This window comes from Engystomops pustulosus, chromosome 10 (assembly GCF_040894005.1).
Source record: "Engystomops pustulosus chromosome 10, aEngPut4.maternal, whole genome shotgun sequence".
Taxonomy (NCBI): domain Eukaryota; kingdom Metazoa; phylum Chordata; class Amphibia; order Anura; family Leptodactylidae; genus Engystomops; species Engystomops pustulosus.
Genome location: NC_092420.1, coordinates 67,274,089 through 67,292,028, shown reverse-complemented (window position 1 = coordinate 67,292,028; position 17,940 = coordinate 67,274,089). Strand labels below are relative to the sequence as shown.

At 41.0% G+C, this 17,940-nt stretch overlaps 1 protein-coding gene across 1 annotated transcript in view; it reads left to right on the top strand.

Moving 5' to 3' along the window:
* The window catches only part of BCAR3 (BCAR3 adaptor protein, NSP family member), a 68,768-nt gene that overhangs the window by 23,457 nt on the left and 27,371 nt on the right, over positions 1-17,940 (top strand). Inside the window, exon 3 of the mRNA XM_072129088.1 lies at positions 6,255-6,294. Coding sequence (XP_071985189.1) covers positions 6,255-6,294 — 40 coding nt within the window. The remainder of the gene's footprint in view (positions 1-6,254; positions 6,295-17,940) is intronic.

Genomic DNA, 17,940 nt, shown 5'->3' with positions numbered 1-17,940 from the left:
CCGGTTTTTGTAGTTCGATTCCCACTGGGGTCCCGACCCACAGGTTGAGAACCACTGTCCTAGCAGGAAGTGATCAGAGTCTCTGAGCTCTGTGCAGGGGGCGTGGCTACAGTACACATAGCAGAGAGACAGACAAAAATCTCATCTGCAGGATCTCACACAGAAATCCAAGATGGCGACCTGACCCTAAGTCAGTAGTTACAGGGTCGTGTCTATGGCCAACTGAAATTGTGTACACCAGGACTAGAGACAGGATTGACTTATCTGCGAAATGCTGCATTTTTGTTAATAACAGTGAATTATAGAATGTGTTATTTTGTTATCCTGAGTACATATAAGAAACTTGTCTTCATGGGAACACCCCTTTAATGTAGTAAATACAAATTTGTGAATGGGGGGGGGGGGTGTCACCTGCAGCTTTGAGCTAAAAATTGTCCAGGTAATACTGACTACAGGAAACATAAGCAGTTTTTTTGCTTTACTGATGTATATTTAAATGGACATTTATTTAGGTTTATTTCAATGTACTAAGCTTCCCATTGTGAGGAATTTTGTTTGTTTGCTTATCTCTAGTCTCTGGGCTGGTACAATGTAAGTAATATTACCTTTATATGGTGAATACCCCCTTGTGAATGGGGGGCTCGCCTGCAATTCTGAGCCAAAAATGGTTCCGATATTACTAACTACAGGAAACATACATTTTATTTTTTTGCTTGAATGATGCATCTTTAAATGGACACTTATTTGGGTTTATTTCAATGTACTAAGCTTCCCATTGTGAGGAATTTCCTTTGTCTGAAGCTATTTTGAGATTTTATTATTATTGCTATTCTGTGAGTCGGCTGAAGACTTGGGAAAATAGAAAAAAAATGTCACTTTCATTGTGGAGTTCTTTAGCATGAAGCGCTACACTGCGGCTCGTAAACCTGGGGCTTTTGTAGTCTGATGGAGACAAAAGCCCCATCTGAAAAGTGTGTGTGAAAATAGCTCCTTCTGACCCCCGAGGGGTCTCACATAAAGGCAGCCAATGTATCTTCCCAGACTTCTTTTGTCTGTGGCTGACAAAGTGTTAAATCTCTCTACAGATTAGAACATTGATACTGACCTGGTAGCGGTGTCATCCATCGCTTTTGCTTTAAGACAGACAAGTCCAAACTTTAATCCACGTCTAGGCATGAGAAATGCACCATAACATACACATTACAGAGAAAACTGCAGTCATAACACTTGTGGGGCTACAGTCCCGTCCGCTCCTTCCTTGGTAGAGCATAAGATTTGGCTCCAGTATTGAGGAGTGGATTTACCCAATACGTCTTGTGTATCTTACAAATACCTTAGTAATGTAGAGCAGGGCCTCTTTGTGTTGCATCTACATCTGCAAACATCATATCCATGAGATGTCAGAGCCCTGCCAATGCTTCACAATTTCCCTAAGATGAATTTCCATTGTATGTAAATCTTAGCAATCCGTTACAGATGATCAGATTCCAGGGGATTGACCATTTTGGAGCCTTGTGGTCACCGACACATACTTTCCAAATGTTGTATTGCAGCACTTTTTCTTTTGTACTTACAGTGTTATTTTTGTAGTGAACTTGAGGTTTTGTTCTTGGCTGATCAAGGTTACAGCTCACTACTAGGAGCCGGATTAAGGCAGTGGGATGGAACATTCTCTTTGAGGACATCATGACTCCTTGGTTCTTTAGCTATGATACCCTTTGTATAAATGTTTAGTGAGGAAATGTACGTAATTCCTTCTCAGTATTCTCCATACTAGAACATTTAAGTGACTTCTCTAAATTGGAGAACTTTTGAAAGTGTGTTGAAGTTACGTATGGTATAGAAGAGTGGTGGCGAACCTACGGCACGGGTGCCAGAGGTGGCACTCAGAGCCCTTTCTGTGGGCACCCAGGTGTTCACCCCAACACAGAGTTTGCCAGCTATGACTCAAGGCTTTCTCCTGTGATCCAATACACCCCAGGACGTGTCATGCTCACCGCTATTTTAAAGCAACATCCTTGGCTGCCAGGACTACAGGAGGAGCGAGAAGGTATGGATAGAGATGGATTGTCAATGGAGCTCCTGCTCTGGGTCCCCTGATTCTCTCTCTTCAGGGGTCCCTGGAGGGAAGCTACAATCCAAATTTCTCCATCATCTTTCTATTGTAATGGTGAATTCAGAAAGCCAATACGAATAAAACCTGTGCTACAGTAAGAAGCAATAAGTTACTGCTTAAATTGTCATGTTGGCACTTTGCGACATATACAAGGGTTTTGGTTGTAGCATGGGCACTCCAACGCTTGTCTCCAAAAGTTTTGCCATCACTGGAAAAAAAGAATGCCCAATAGCCAAACTTGTCTTGGTTTTCTCTTTCAGGTCCGGTGATCTGAGTTAATGGTGGCAACTCATGTTAGAAACTACTCCTGATTTTATAATAATGTAAAATTTGCTCCAAATTGTAGAAGGCCCTGGAAAAGTTGGAAGTTCACAGTTGTGGAAAAGGATGAGAAAGACACAAAATTGCCTTAGTGAATTTTTATTGAAGTAACAACATGACACGTTTCAACATTGAAATGATGTCTTCTTCAGGTTGATAAGAATGGTTAACCTTCCGTGGATGAGGCAGAACCATTGTAGCTAGGATTCTTCTCCTTACTGATGAGAAACAAGTATTTAGACACAATTGTATCACGTTATCTGATGTTTATTTGTTCTTATTAGACCTGAATAAGACTTTTTTGCAACGTTGAAACACTTTGTCATGTTCTATGAATAAAATCTAAGACAATATTAATTCATGACGTGGTTGTCTTATTGCAATGAGGCAGCGACACTGTGAACGCCAAACTTTTCCAGGTTAATTCACAATTGATTGACCTGACCCAAAGTTGGGCCCTGAAGGTTTCGAGTGTACAATAATTCACAAGCTTCTAAGGGAGTCTTGGCTCAGTTTACACAGAACCATTTACAGTATAAAGGTTATGTTTTGACCATATTAAAAGTGCGGCAGCGACATCTACAAGTGGATCTAACCTCTGACATAACTTTATTTTTTCTGTGCAAAATTCTCCAAATAACAACTTACCTTTAAAAACATCCTTTTATGGTGTAAATTAGTTATCCTATTGACTGTGAAGCGCTTTTCATATGATTACGCAGCAGTCATTATGAGCTTTGCTGTTTGGTTTATAGTAAAACTTTTTTAGGGTTAGTCCCACAGCATTGGTTGTAAGTGTCTGATAACCCATGCTGGGGCCTTTACCATTCATGAAAATGGGGGATAAAATGTTCCCCGTTTAATAGAGCAAGGGCTTGGTGATCTTTGTCTGTCCCTTAGACTTCGAGTGGAGCTTGTCCTCGCTCACATGTTATTCTACAAATGGGAAACGTCAGGACAAACTCCCAGAAACAAAAACTCCAGATGCTCCAAAAGTTAGGGTAAGACAGCACCATGAAAGTGGAACATTACACATAGTTAATCTGAGCTAATATACTGTATCTGTCTGTAATGGTAGCTCTAGGACACCGTCACAAGAGGAACATCTGAAATCTCAAAAATAATGCAAAGTTTTATGTTCTGACATTATACACTACTGGCATAGCCAAGAAAATATTGAAAAAGTCCAGGCTGTGGAAACCTTTTATATATTTTTGAAAGAGTCTTTGCCTGGTTATATAGGCAAAGTGACCAATGCTACCTTGTACTTAAAATTGTTTGTGACTTCTAAATCTTCAAGAGGTTTTCTGGGCTAAAAATATAGATTACCGAGTCCAATACCCAGCAGCCACAAAGATTAGCTGTGATAGAGAAGCTGATAAATAGAGAATAAGACAGGAATCAGACCGCTCCATTCACTGTGTAGTGGCCAAACAGAGACGCTTCAGCTTACCCCTCATTTACATGAAAGGGAGCTTATGTGACCCAAAATGTTACATCTCTAATGTCACATCCAAATCAATGCTTGGGGCCAAGCATTGATTTGGATGTGACATTAGAGATGGTTATTGATGATGGTTATATCTTTTGGTATGATTGATAAATAACCCAAGGAATCCCAAAATGAAAAAAGGCAGGAGAGAGACAAATCATATGGGCAAATTTATCACAAGCGCCAGCAAATGATGGAAGCCCCCCCCCCCCCCCCCCCCCACACACACACATCACCACCGGATACATCAAGATGCTTATTTTAGGCAGGTGGCTGTGCTGGCGAGTGCGAGTGTTCCACGTGGTCTAGGGAGTGTGCAGGCACGGGGCAAGAAGGTGCTCGCAATTCCTGGCGATTATTTCTATTTTCACAGATTGTAAGCTCTTGCAAGTGGAGCCCTAATTCCTATTGTTTCATAGGGCCATGTTATCACTCTGTAATGTCTTATTTTGTCTTTCTTTGTCCCCCATGATTTGTAACGCGCTGTGAACTATGATGGCGTTACATAAATAAAGATTAATTATTATTTTTTATCTCTAAAATGGACACATCTACAGGCATCGTAATACAACAGGGTCCTGATTTATTAGTAGGACGACTCTTCCATGGATACAGCTTCACAATTAGATTGGGAAGGGGGAGGGGGTTAACAAAGAGGAGCATAAACAATTGCTTAAGGTGTCGTCTTCTGAAATCAGCCTTGCCTAGTGCACCCGACTTCCTGGATGCCATTTCAGCTGCTGATCTCATAGTTGTTCGAGAGAGAGTGATTTTTTCTTTTTCATTTTCTTCCATTGACCCCTCTCTTTTTTACAATCTCATTCAATCCTCATGTTAATCAAGGGCCCCCCAATTACTCCACAAACTGAAATGTTAACGTGCTTGGCTCTATGTTATTCTAACATTTCGCATTCACTCTATAAACTCTGGAACAATGAACTTGTACTAATTGGCTGAAGGCAGGTTAGATAGGATTTGGGTTTGATGGAATTTTTCTCATTCCACAATTGCTGATAAAAGGCTTTGTGGGTGAATATGGCAGCACAGGGGCCCCAAAGAAAGTGATGTCTCTGCACAGAGTGTGTTATTCTCTGCCATAGCTTCAAACTGTATTGGCCGGGATGGTACAACCAGATTCATTCTCACAGGGAGAATGTGGGTCAGCGCCCTGCTATATCCCAACTCCTGGAACCTACTATTAATTTACTGTTCCAAGAAAATTGTTGCATGTGGAGCTTCAAGTCATTAGTTGCATAATGGGTAAATGCGCCATTGGGTATAAACTTAGTACCAACTGCATGATGGACCAGGGGTGTAGGGATTGTGATGTTCATCAGGAATAGTGTTGTGTACACATCATCGATCATGAAATTGCAAACAGTTTAGCAAATGAACTATTTTTTTAAAAACAGAAAACCGTGCGCCAGTTTTCTGTCGGACTTTGCATGTTCTTTTAGGTGCAAACCTCTTGCACAGATATTTAGTGACCGATTCACATTTGTGTCACACGTGACCGTTTTGTGGTGCGGCTCCACTGTTCTTCAAGCAACGCAAATCTCTGCACTGAAGGGGACATTTCGGTGCTCAGTGGGACTGTGCACCAGATTTACCATGCAAAGTCCGACATAAATGTTTTGCACGCCTTAGGTCAAAGGTGCACTAAAAAATTTGTGGTGCACTCGGTCGGGGCAGTGCAGGGGGCGCCTGTTCTGCAGAAATCCTTAATCTGGTGCACCCTGCACTATACACAGGCAAACTAGTTTGCACTGTTCTTAGTAAATGTAGGCCAATGTATGACCCTTTAAGCAGGCCTTGCACTAGGACTAGGGTGCACGTCAGTGGGTGTTCATTTTTGGAAAACCAATCATAAAGAAAAGTATCTGATTCTCATCTATGGACCATTTCAAAATTGAAAGCAGATATGGTTACTTATGGATAAGTGTCTCATATAAAACACCATTATATTCAGTGCTGTGGTATATGTTGGTGCTATAACAATAGAGGAATAAAATTAAACAAATGGACGTCTTCTGCTGAGATTTAGGGATCCTCTCGATCCGTCTGCAGCAGGATACGGCTACAATGTCACCCTCATGGCTAATAACTATAGTAAGTTAATGAGGACGTTTCAGCCTTGAAAACTAGAATGTTGTGCTGTATAATGAATAACATTGTAACGAGAGAGGAATTTTTACGGTTACATCCTTGATTATGCATTGTGCAGCTTGTAAAGTCACTTTCTTTCCAGCTCGGCTCATTTTCGGCATTTAGCGTCTTCTTTTTTTTTTTTTACTGACGCTTGTTTTGTTTTTACATTTATTTTAGGGACCATAAGTCGCCAGAATTTTCGATGGAATATGTTAAGGTAAGATACATATAGAATAAAGATTTCTATCTTCTATGTACTTAATATTACACTGTCACTAGGGATGTTTAAGACATTCTGAAGGCTCTGTTTATACTGCGCTTATGACTTCTGTTTAATGGAAAGGTTATACAGAAGCCTATTACGCTGCATTTGTATCCCATTCAGTCCCATTGTAAATAAATGTATATGTTTACAGAAAATCTACCATCAAAATCCATCATGATAAACTGGATCACTTACTCATAGATCCAGGCACCGTGACTGTGGTAATCTTCTTATATTTGTTATCCATGATCTCCTTCCTTTAAGATTATGCTAATTGCTCAGTACTGTAGATTCACAGGCTGTTACAATGAGCAGAACATGTCTCACCTAACCCCCAGCGCTCTCCCTCTGCCTGTGTAATCTAGCAAGTGCAGGGAGAGGGGAGACCTGCTCTGCTCATTGAAACAGCCTGTGAAACAACAGCACTGAGGGGCTCAGGAAACACCCATCAGAGCCCTTCAGAGCCCTATTAGAATAATTGTGAAGTTTAATTTTATCATTTTTAGTCCATGGATAACAAATATAAGAAGATTACCAGAGTCATGTTGCCTCAATCTATGAGTAAGTGTCCCTGGTTTATCATGATGGATTCTGATGGTAGATTTCCTTTAATGCTTATGCATATATTTCCTCTAGTTTACAGTTATCATCTTTAAGGGTTTACCAGTCATTATACGGCAAAACAGGACCTAATTTGCCCCAGTGGTGGTACCCCCACATATAACAAGAACAGGCGTCCATGGTACCCCAAATAAATGGAGTGGCAGATTGGATATGCATACTGCTGATCCATTCACGGTCTATGGCACTGACGGAGGTAGCGGAAGTAATGCAATCGGTTATCTCTATTGAGAATGAATAGAGAGGAAGGCACATATTTGTCTTCCTTCTCTGTTCATTTGGGGATTCCCTAAACTCCTGTTTTCTTCATGTGTTAATATCCCACAACTGATCAGCAAGTTATTCCTTGTCTTCTGGAAAGGGGGGAAACTTGTAATGACTGGACAGCCCCTCTAAAGGAGTTGGAGTTGGTAAAGGACAGGAACCTCTTTAAAGGAAACCTATCATCAGGATTTTACTAACTGAGGTAATTACTGATTGTAGTGTCCTTTCTGTCTACTAAGCCCTACACTGCCTCTACCTAATCTTTTCCCCCGAACTTACTAAAAAATGTTATCTTTTATGCAAATGAACTTCGGAAGCTACTGGGGCTTGGAGTTACCTGTCCGAGTGCTGAGGGCTAAGGCTACACCACGCCCCTGTAGCCTCTGAAGTCTCTCCTCTTTGGCTCCGAAGTCCGTGCCGACAGATAAGCAATAATTATTGTGCATATGTGATGGGCAGAGTATCCGAAGAGCGCTGCAGATCCATGGCGGGAGGTGAAACCTCAAGGCTACAGTGGCACGGAGCAGTGTTAGTTCCCAGTGCTCCACCAGGCTACTCCACGCCCCAGTATTGGACACAGAGCCCTGGGCTTTAATGCTCAGTGTCCAATATACTGGACACAGACCTGATGCCGGCTCAAGATCGTATCTAAGCTGGCATCAAAAAACACTCCAGCGGAGAGCGTTATGATCGAGGGTGTTTGCGTAAAAGATGAATAAAGTTTAGTTAAGTTAGTTTATTTAAGTTAGTTAGGGGGAAGAGATTAGGTAGAGGCAGTGCAGGGCCTAGTAGACATGAAGGTATCTACCACCAGTAATACCTCAGTTAGTGTATTCCTGATGATAGGTTTCCTTTAATATTAAACACGGCACCATTTTTCTAGGCTTAGCTGTGGTGCAGAGATAACCCAGCATCTGGGCGCCTGTGATTTGGTGATTTGGACCCCGGTTAGTAGTGGCGCGCACATCCCATTAACCCCATTTTGTCTCCAGGCTTGTGATGCTTCCCGTGTAATTGTTCCATCACAATTCCCCTTTATCCGCACAGTACAAACAGTGGGCACAGCCCTGAGCCTGTCTGCTAACAAGCCATGGAAAGAGATTTGCTATAACAATAGCACGTTGTCCCCATGTGAGATTAGTGCTCGGTGTATGAGGCGGATAATGGACGTATTAGCTGGTGCTGTAGGTTTTTTTGCCTGTGTGTGCACATCCCACAGGACGAGGACCATACCCCCCTTCGTGGGACAAAGGATCAGCCTGGGCTGTGAATGAGTAACTGTACTGTACTGAATCTGAGCTTATTACCTCAATAGTCAAGCGGCTGCAAGCTAAATATAGGCAATGTAGGGCATGCCAATCTCAGCTAATGCCCTGGAAAACAAAGCACACTTTTTTTTTTTTTTTTGAGTGCTAATTTTTTTTGTTCTGTAATTTGGAGAAATGTTCTTAAAGGGGTTGTCCAGACACATCAAGTTTTTCACTATCCACAGGATAACTTACTCATCTGTGTGGGTCCCCCTAGTGGTGGCTGAAAGAATACCTCATGACTATGAATGACACTAAACTAACTTATATACCTAGGATTTAAAAAGAAATGGGGGTGATTTATCAGAGAGAAGAACTTTTCTAGTTGTCCATGGCAACCATTCAGAGCTCAGCTTTCATTTTTCTACAGCTTTTTTAAAATGAAAGCTGATCTCTGATTGGTTGCCATGGACAACTAGAACTGTTCTGCACTCAGACACTTCTGATAAATCTCTACCACTGAACATGTTTAATGTGTCAGGAGGTTTGTTTAAAGGGGTTGTCCAACAACATCAAGTTTTCCCCTAACCTCTTACAGTAACTTGCTGAGTTGTAACCCTACAGATCACAAGAATAAGGGGCCCACAATAAACAGAGCAGTTGGTCGGACTTGTGCCTGTTGCTCCCCTATTCATCTCTCTGGTGTTGATGGAGATGACCAAGTGCAGTAAACCACTACTTCCACCAGTGCTATAGAGAGTGAATGGAGCAGCAGCACATGTCCGACCTGTCACTCCATTCATTTGAACAGACCCTCATTCTTGTTATCCTTGGGTCCCACCACTGGTACCTCCATGTTCACCTGATGTGGCTGGACAACCCATTTATACAAAACTCCTGTTCCATGATAAATATTTAAGTATTTAAGTAAATTCTTAAAATAGTAGTTATTCTTGTACTATACTTGCCATAATCATCAAGCCTTCTTTGAGCCACTAGGGGGAGCTAACTCCATTAAGTTTAAAGGGCATCTACCACCAGGATGAAGGACTGCAAATGAGTTAATGAGCCTGAGGGGCTTCAGGCTCCATAGGAGTTACATTTCCATACAGTCTTTCATCCTGGTGGTAGATGTCCTTTAATAATATCTATATGCAAATAAGCTAAGAGAAGCCTCACATTCTCTTTTAAAGGAGTCACTGATTTGGAGGACATGAATGAATTTGCATACTTTTCACTTTTGAACAAGTCTCCATAGATCCATTGGGTCTCTTCAATACGAACCAATACTCCCTCTGCTACAGCTTTTACTAGAGAAAAGGGGAGGAGCTGTGCAGTACAAAGAGGAAATGGCACAGCAGTGTGAGGATGTTGTCTATCCTGCTTTCCATTAAATTTCCTAAATTTTTAAGGCAATTTTCGAGGCTTTTATTATGTAAAAATCTTCAATGTTTTACTGAGTTGGTTTTCTATGATTACATGAAGTTGTAGCAAGACATTTCCAAATCTGTATTCGTATTTATTCCGACACTGAATGATCACTGGTTGACACGTGGTTGTTTTCTCCATGGCACATTTACTTACCCGTTCCCTCCGACGATAATGCACTGTGCCATGATTCACTAAGATTGTGCGCCCGATACCCTGCATGTGTCACTTCCCCGCTCAGCTCCACCGGAGTTCACCTTCTTCTTCCTGGTGCATGTAAGTGCATTGGATTCGACACAATTTGAAACTTAAATCCTGCGCTCAGTCCGAATCAGTTGGATTGTCTGACGGCACGCCCCCCGATTTCTGTCGCAAGCCTGAAAGCCTGAAAGCCAGCGCAGCTGCGCCACAATCCTGTCCCAGCAGCACAAGTCCCGAAAACGTCAGAATATCCTACGAAAGTGCGGCCACGGGACCTTAGTAAATAAGCCCCATAGTGTCCACCACCAGACGGATCCTGCGGGCTCAGCACACAGCATCTAGTAACATCTGGTATAGCAATAACAGATTCAGTCATTTCTGTCAGATCTAGTCATACATCAGCTCTGATGACTAAGTGTAGAGAACTAAAGTTGGATCAAGTTCTGATGTATAATATACATAGTATGGAGATGATTCCTGCCCACATCAATTCCCATTTTATCCCTTTTCCCAACTATTGGAGATGAAATGTTAATTCAAATCGGATCCCTAGTTTTAGTTCAGATTTATAAACCTGCATTATTAAACTTGTTGTTCAGGATTTATGGTGAATGTACTTCACAGTGAGTTACAGTGAGGGCAGATTTTTCTTGGATGCTGTATGATGGCGCCACCTGCTGGTCATGAATTATACTTCACGCTTTACAATTTTCCTTGTGTAGCAGTTTTGCAGTAGTAATTATTCTTACGCACATAATGTAGTGACAGCATCTGAACCGGCGTCTGGTTCCCATCCATTAGTAATCTTAATGATGGGAACGTGAATCTGTGTTTTTTGATGCAGTGAGTGATAGTACTCTTATTTATTAAACCGTGATCCTACGGACAACCCCATAAGTCGTGGTCATTAATAACTTCTGACACTTCATGACAATGATGTATAGGCTGTTACTGTGATACATGGTGTTATGTCTTGTATGGTACTTAGTAGATTGACCTGGCATGACTGAGCAACCTAATATCAGGTCACGTCTCATTTTTTTTATTAAAGTGGGTAATATTTATATAGAAACCTTACATTACTACTTTACTATCATGGAACTTTGCTTCTCTCTATACATTGTGTTCTGTTGTACATTCAGCCAGCACACGCACATAGGAGCTGATTTATACCTAAAGCAATTGCTTGGGGTGCTGGTAATCATAGGGGTCCAAAGCAGTTGTAGGATGCAGCTGATTCTCCCGGGCTGGTTGAGAAACCAGGAATATACAGGCAGTCCCCGGGTTACATACAAGATAGGGTCTGGAGGTTTGTTCTTAAGTTGAATTTGTATGTAAGTCGAAACTGTATATTTTATAATGGAAGTTCTAGACATTTTTTTTTCTTTTGCCCCAGTGACAATTGGAGTTTCAAAATTTTTGGTGTAATTGGACCAAGAATTATCAATAAAGCTTCATTACAGACATCTTACAGCTGATCATTGCAGTCTGGGACTATAGTAAAGCATCCAGAGAGCTTCACCAGAGGTCACAGTGGGCAGAGGGGTCCGTCTGTAACTATGGGTTGTCTGTAAGTCGGGTGTCCTTAAGTAGGGGACCGCCTGTATATGACACAATCACAAACTGTATCTGTGTCTGATGGATGCCAATACAATTTAAAGTTATATCAGAGCAGGGAACGATGGACTCCCCATATGCCGGGCTGAACCTAAATATTCTGCTTCTGAGGCCAGCTATAGATGGCGCCTCCTCTGCACTGTCCAGTATTAATATATCAGGTAATTTTTTCGGTAGATGTGTTTTGCATGCAGTATTTCAAACCCATGCTGACATAAGATGTGAAGAGACACAATTGATTTATTGACTTAGGTCCCGCGGCTGCACTTTCGTCGGGTTTTACAGCGTTTTCAGGATTTGTGCCGCTAGGACAGGTATTTAACTTGGGATTATGTCGCACGCGATCAGATTGTAGCATAGCTGCACTGGCTTTCATGCAACAGAAATCGGCGGGATTTAACTTTAAAATTGTGTTGCAAGATCAAGCACTTACATACACTGGGAAGAAGGTGAACTCCGGCGAACCTGAGCGGGAAGTGACACATGTAGGATTTCGGGCGCACAATCTTAATGACAGGTTAGTAAATGTGTCCCACTATATTTAAGTGCCAGGACCTGCTTTTTAGCTGATGATGTCTGATGATGTTTTTACAGACGCTGCTGTCTGAGGCGAGAGACTCAACTTGCCTCATGGATGTTGAACCACTGCCTATATATCAATTAAATAGAGAAGTGCATTATGGGAGCCTTAAGATTTGCTTGAAGCCTAAGTAAATTATAGACTTGAGATGTGTCTCTGTGGTTCTGTCCAATCAGTACCAATAGACATACTCCAACACCTACAAACACTGTCCCTTTAAAAAACTGGACAGACCTTTAAAGCTCGGAGTAGAAGCAGATGCATTGACTTATATTATATTCAGCAGTATAGCATTAGGAATAGAAGTTATCTCATGGCATAAGAAGCACGAAGAAAACGGTGGCACTCGCCTAGTAAAAGTCCTTCCGATCCAGCCGATCCGGTAATCCCCTGCTGCTCCTCCATCTTTGAATAAAGATTATGGACTTTTACTAGGCGAGTGCCACCATTTTCTTCATGCTTCATATGCCTAGAACCAAAGCACACACCCCTTTGACAAAGGAAAAGTAACACCCACCTGACAATTAAATCTAAAATTCCAAATTCATTTAAAATGGAATAGTACAAGACATAATCACAACAGAAGATGTTACAAATTTGCAATTTCACAAAGAATACATTTACTAATACTGACATTTCTGAAGAAATCACAGAATGTAAATGGGCCCGGTACTGATTACTTAGCATTGACATCTCTTTATCATTTCATCATTTTCCTTTTAATTCTGTCATTTCCTGTGGATGTGATTCCCAGAGAGCGTCCTTGTCTCCCCTACATGTAGCTTTTTGCAGGCTCGCCCCATTGTGCACAGGCTTATTTCCTACAGATGTCAAGTATGTGCTGTGTGAATGGATGCAGTGTCAGCTCATGAAGTGGGTCACTATGTAGCGCGCTGGATGATACATTTCTGCATTTTTTATCTAATAGGAGTTTTTCCGTTACACGGAGTATAAATAACCAGTCGCATAGTCTTTTCTTGTTACTGTCTGTGAACTGCACAAATGGGTCTAATGTAATTTGGGGTATTTTGAGCAGTGGTATACATGGTAGTTAGGGGGTTAATATTTTCATAACACAGCTGAAGCCTATGAATCATTGCATCAAAAATAGACACAGGACATTCATTATATATATGAGCGGGTGCATTAGCTACATGTGGCGTGTGATACGGCTTGTGATACGACCTGCTATCTAGTCTGACAGAGGCTTCTTCCCCTCATTATTCCAGTAATGTACATTCACTCCATGTGATGGCAGTGACCTCAGTAAGGTCAATTATCCTGGCCTTTTCCTGTGCTGAAGATTATTATAACAGGATAGGAAAAGGTTTCCGGGACATGTACATAGGACGTGTTCACACTTTGTTTCCATTATATATTGGATGTTTACATTGTAGCCATTGTGCGAGAATTCTCTGATGTATTCTTCATGATAAATATACAGTATACTGCATGGTATATGTTTTATAGTATGTGATGCTTCTACTTTACCAGTCTATATTTTACCAATCTATACAGTTGGCTAATTCATGATCTGACGTCTAGCAAATTGTACATGAGAGTAGATATGTTCAGCGTATGCATTAAATGTACACTGCGTTTTATCACAAAATCTATATTTCATCATTAAATGTTTCCATGTACCGTATATACTCGAGTATAAGCCGACCCAAGTATAAGCCGAGGCCCCTAATTTTACCACAGAACCCCGGTAAAACCTATATATTTTTTTACTCGAGTATAAGCTGAGTTTGGGTTTTCAGCACATTTTTTTGTGCTGAAAAACTAGGCTTATACTCGAGTATATAAGGTACTTCTTGTTTTGGGTTATTTGATAATATTATACACCATAGTCATGCTAGATAAGCTTTTATACTTGCTTGTCATATTTCTCAATCTTCCCAAACTTGCCTGAATTTGGGGGAATTTGCAGTAAGAATCCAAGCTGATTTGGCCTTGAAGGGTGTTCGCGTAAATTTTGGGCCGGTCCCTGTTTTAACTAGCCAATTGTTAGAAGTCTGTAATTGGTTTACAGGATATTCCATCTACTTACCTCTCCAAGATGCACTACAAAACCATACGCTCCCCCTATTTCACAGATACTACACCAGAGCAGCTTTGGCTGGAGGATTTTAGGTTATTGAATTCCTCAGTACAAGTCATTCTTTTCTTCACCTGTTAGCAATGTGTGTGGCTAACACTGCTAAGCAGCTACTGTAGGTACAGGCGGTGTGTGAATACTATTGGACAAGTAGTGTAACACAAAAATGGCCATGGCAAGAGCATGCTCCGTACATAGCCCTGTGTCTTGGCACATGTTTTCGATGTTTTCCACACCAGACGTACTATTGATTGTTGCCATCTAAGATAAAGAGACTGTATGCACTTTATTTACCACATGAATGGTTTCATAGAAGCAATTTGAAATGCAATATTTTAAAAATCTTTGATTTATTCTTGTCTTCTCTATTCATCTATTTATGGGTCATAAACATCATTTGGATGACTTCTGAGCAGCGATTTCCTTTCACAAAACCAGCATTGTGCTTTGTGTAATCTTCTCTAGATCTGGTGAAGAGAAAAGTTCTTCTTTCAGAAACTTGGGAAGGAACACATTACCCAAAACAGATTGTTTGCGATTGAGGAATCAAAGGGACCGTCTATCTTTAAGAGCTTTTCCCTCCAAGGCAAAAAGAAAAAAAATCTCGTTGTCTTCATTGTCAAAATGGTAAAGGGGCATCATCAGCTCTTCTTGTGCGCTGAGCCTCTCCTCACCTCTTTACTAATCAGAGATGCTCATAGGTTACCACCACTTAGGAAAATCCAGATCAAAGATGATCGCTGTAAAAAGATATTTTCAGGCTGCCATAATCTGAAATCCATAACCACGGGTATCACAGCAACACACAATATGAATTTGGTGCATAGAAACTCTTTATCTGGTCTCTGAAATCATAGGGGGGCATTCATTATTGACTTTCCGCTGTGTTTTTTCCACCATACCTCGCCTTGTGCAATATATTTATGAAGTGTCAACATCGCAGTATTGGTCCTTTTATGACATTCACACTTTTTTTTAATTTTTGCTCAATATGAGTGCAGCTTGGCAATCCAAATACTTTTTTTGCACTTCTATGTTTCCGACAGTATTTTTTGGTGCACAAATTGAAGAGCTAAAGACAAATGGAGTGAGATACATTTCAACTTCTTGATATATTCTTAGGCAGGATGGAATTTGGGGGTCCTGCATTCTGAAGACTGGTGGAGGGGCACCAAACGTATTTCTGTAACGCCACATTCACACACATGTTATAGACGCAGGGTGTGAGTGTTCTTGCTCGAGTCGGCTAACTAATCTCACACCATTATAGATGTCTGTTTCCTCATTGTAGTCAGTGGAGCAAAATAAACCAAGAGATTTACCTAAGGCAGGTGCCCACTTCGATCCGGGAAAAACACTCAGAGCACTGGATGGATTTCCCTGACCGTACACTGTATCACTGGACTGATCTGCAATATTGGGTTCAGACCAGTGATATGTGTTTCCATCTGGGAATTTTCTCCTTCCATAAAAGAATTAAACATAACATTGCATTTTTCAATCTAAATAATAAATTCTTCGCATTGCAGGACAAAAAAATCTAAATAATTCAATTAAACTGTAAAAGGTCTTGTTTTGCTTGGCCTTGGCATTTGGTGGCAGATTTTTCTTTAAGGTTTATCTGTTTACTCAGAGTTGTTAGTTCTTGGTGACATTTTGCTGGACCCTCTTCGCAGCACCTGTCACTTGTTTGTTTTCCAGCTGCTGTGGTGCAGACTCTAGTTTGGAGGAACCAGTGAGCCTCATGTGAGTGTTGAAGCTCCGTCATTCGAGCCACTTTAAAGAATAAATTAGGACCTTGATTCCTTTTCATTTGATGAGTTTATTATTGGAAACACTTCTTTACAACCTCTCTATTTCACATTCTATAAAGTTGCGCTGCAAACTGATCAGATTCTAGACTGCCACCTGTAGAAGTCAAATTATTGGCTAAGTAATGGACTATTGAAAAGCCTTTACTTTCAGCAAAAATTAATAGAGATAGGGGGATCATTTAGCAAAATTAAAGGGGTGGTTTAGGGAAGATGAAGGGGGTGGGGGTTTTTGCTTAAAAGCGGGCCAAAAACAGATTCAAAACGGTTTAAAAATGGATTAAAAATGGGTTCAAAACGGCATGTATGGCATCACCCTTAGTGGCGCAGGATCCAAATTATACATAATGGGGCACATTAACTAGGGGACGTGCGCCAGTTTTCTGTGGGACTTTGGACATTCTTTTTAGTGCAAACTGCTTACACAGATATTTAAGAAGTGTCCGAGAAAGAATAGCGTCGCACGCAAACCTTTTGTGGTGCTGTTGCACTAGTCATCATGAGACACAAATTAAGGGCATAACGGGGCTCAGTCAGACTGTGCGCCAGACTTAACATGAGTCCAACAGAAATGCGTACCAAAAAAAAAAGATGGTGTACTCTGTCAGGCAGTGCAGGGAGCACCAAATTCATGCAAAACGTGGCGCATCCAGCACTATACCCAGGCAAACTGCATTTAGTGCAGTTAACATTGTTCTTAGTAAATGTGCCCCAATGTCCCTCCCATTGTTAGAAAGCAGAGCCAAGGGGGTCACTTTCAGATCTGTGGTCTGTTTTGCTGTCACTGTGTCATCTGTTTTTTGCAGATCTACAATAAAAAGCTAGCAAATGATGTCACTGGCTTGTCCCAGCCCCTTAAAGGGTCACATCATTGTGTTCCGCAAACACAGACAACGTACAGTTTTTTTGCGTTCCAATAGATGGTTTGATCTGCAACAAGTGCAGGTATAGGACTTGCTTTCTACAGCCACCACATAGATCAGTGAAAAAAGCATTTATGTGCATGATGGGTCCACTGAAAAGGATGTGTCAGGGTGACATCCGGGAAAATAAAACGGTCCAGGCATGAACTAGGCATGATCCAAGCATGATCTAGGCATGGTCCAGGCATGGTGTATCAGGAATGCAGTGGAGAGTAGGAGAATCTGGAGTGGTTTGTATGGAGCTCAGCTGGTCAGGGTTTCTCAGATTATCTATAATCTATCACCTATTTTCTATCTATATTCACTATTTCTGTCTATCTCTATCAGTCTTTTATTTCTATCATTTCTTCATTTAAAAGAAAAAACGGTATAAACTGACACTTATTATCCGTCCCCATGGACTTAAATGTAAAAAATAACTTAATGTCATCCGCTATGGTCACTCAGGCATCATCTGTGATTTTTTCTGTAAAAGAATATTGGATGACTGTCTGATGGATGACAATAAATTACATTTAAAACTGCATTGATTTCAATGGAATTTATAACGGATGCATTCAATTTCCGTTTCTTACTTTTTTAAGCGGAAGCTAGAAACGGAAATCAGAACGTCAGTCTGAACTTAAGCCTAAATTTCATGCTCCGTTAAAATAATTAGCATGTGTTGTGGTTAATGGTTCATCGTTACTTTGGATTTTACCCATTGGTAAAGTGATTTAATCACAACTAATTTATTATGGCATCCGCTATCTACAGTACAATGGAGCCGGCGATGCACCTTTACTTTATAATTGGAAACAGCTTC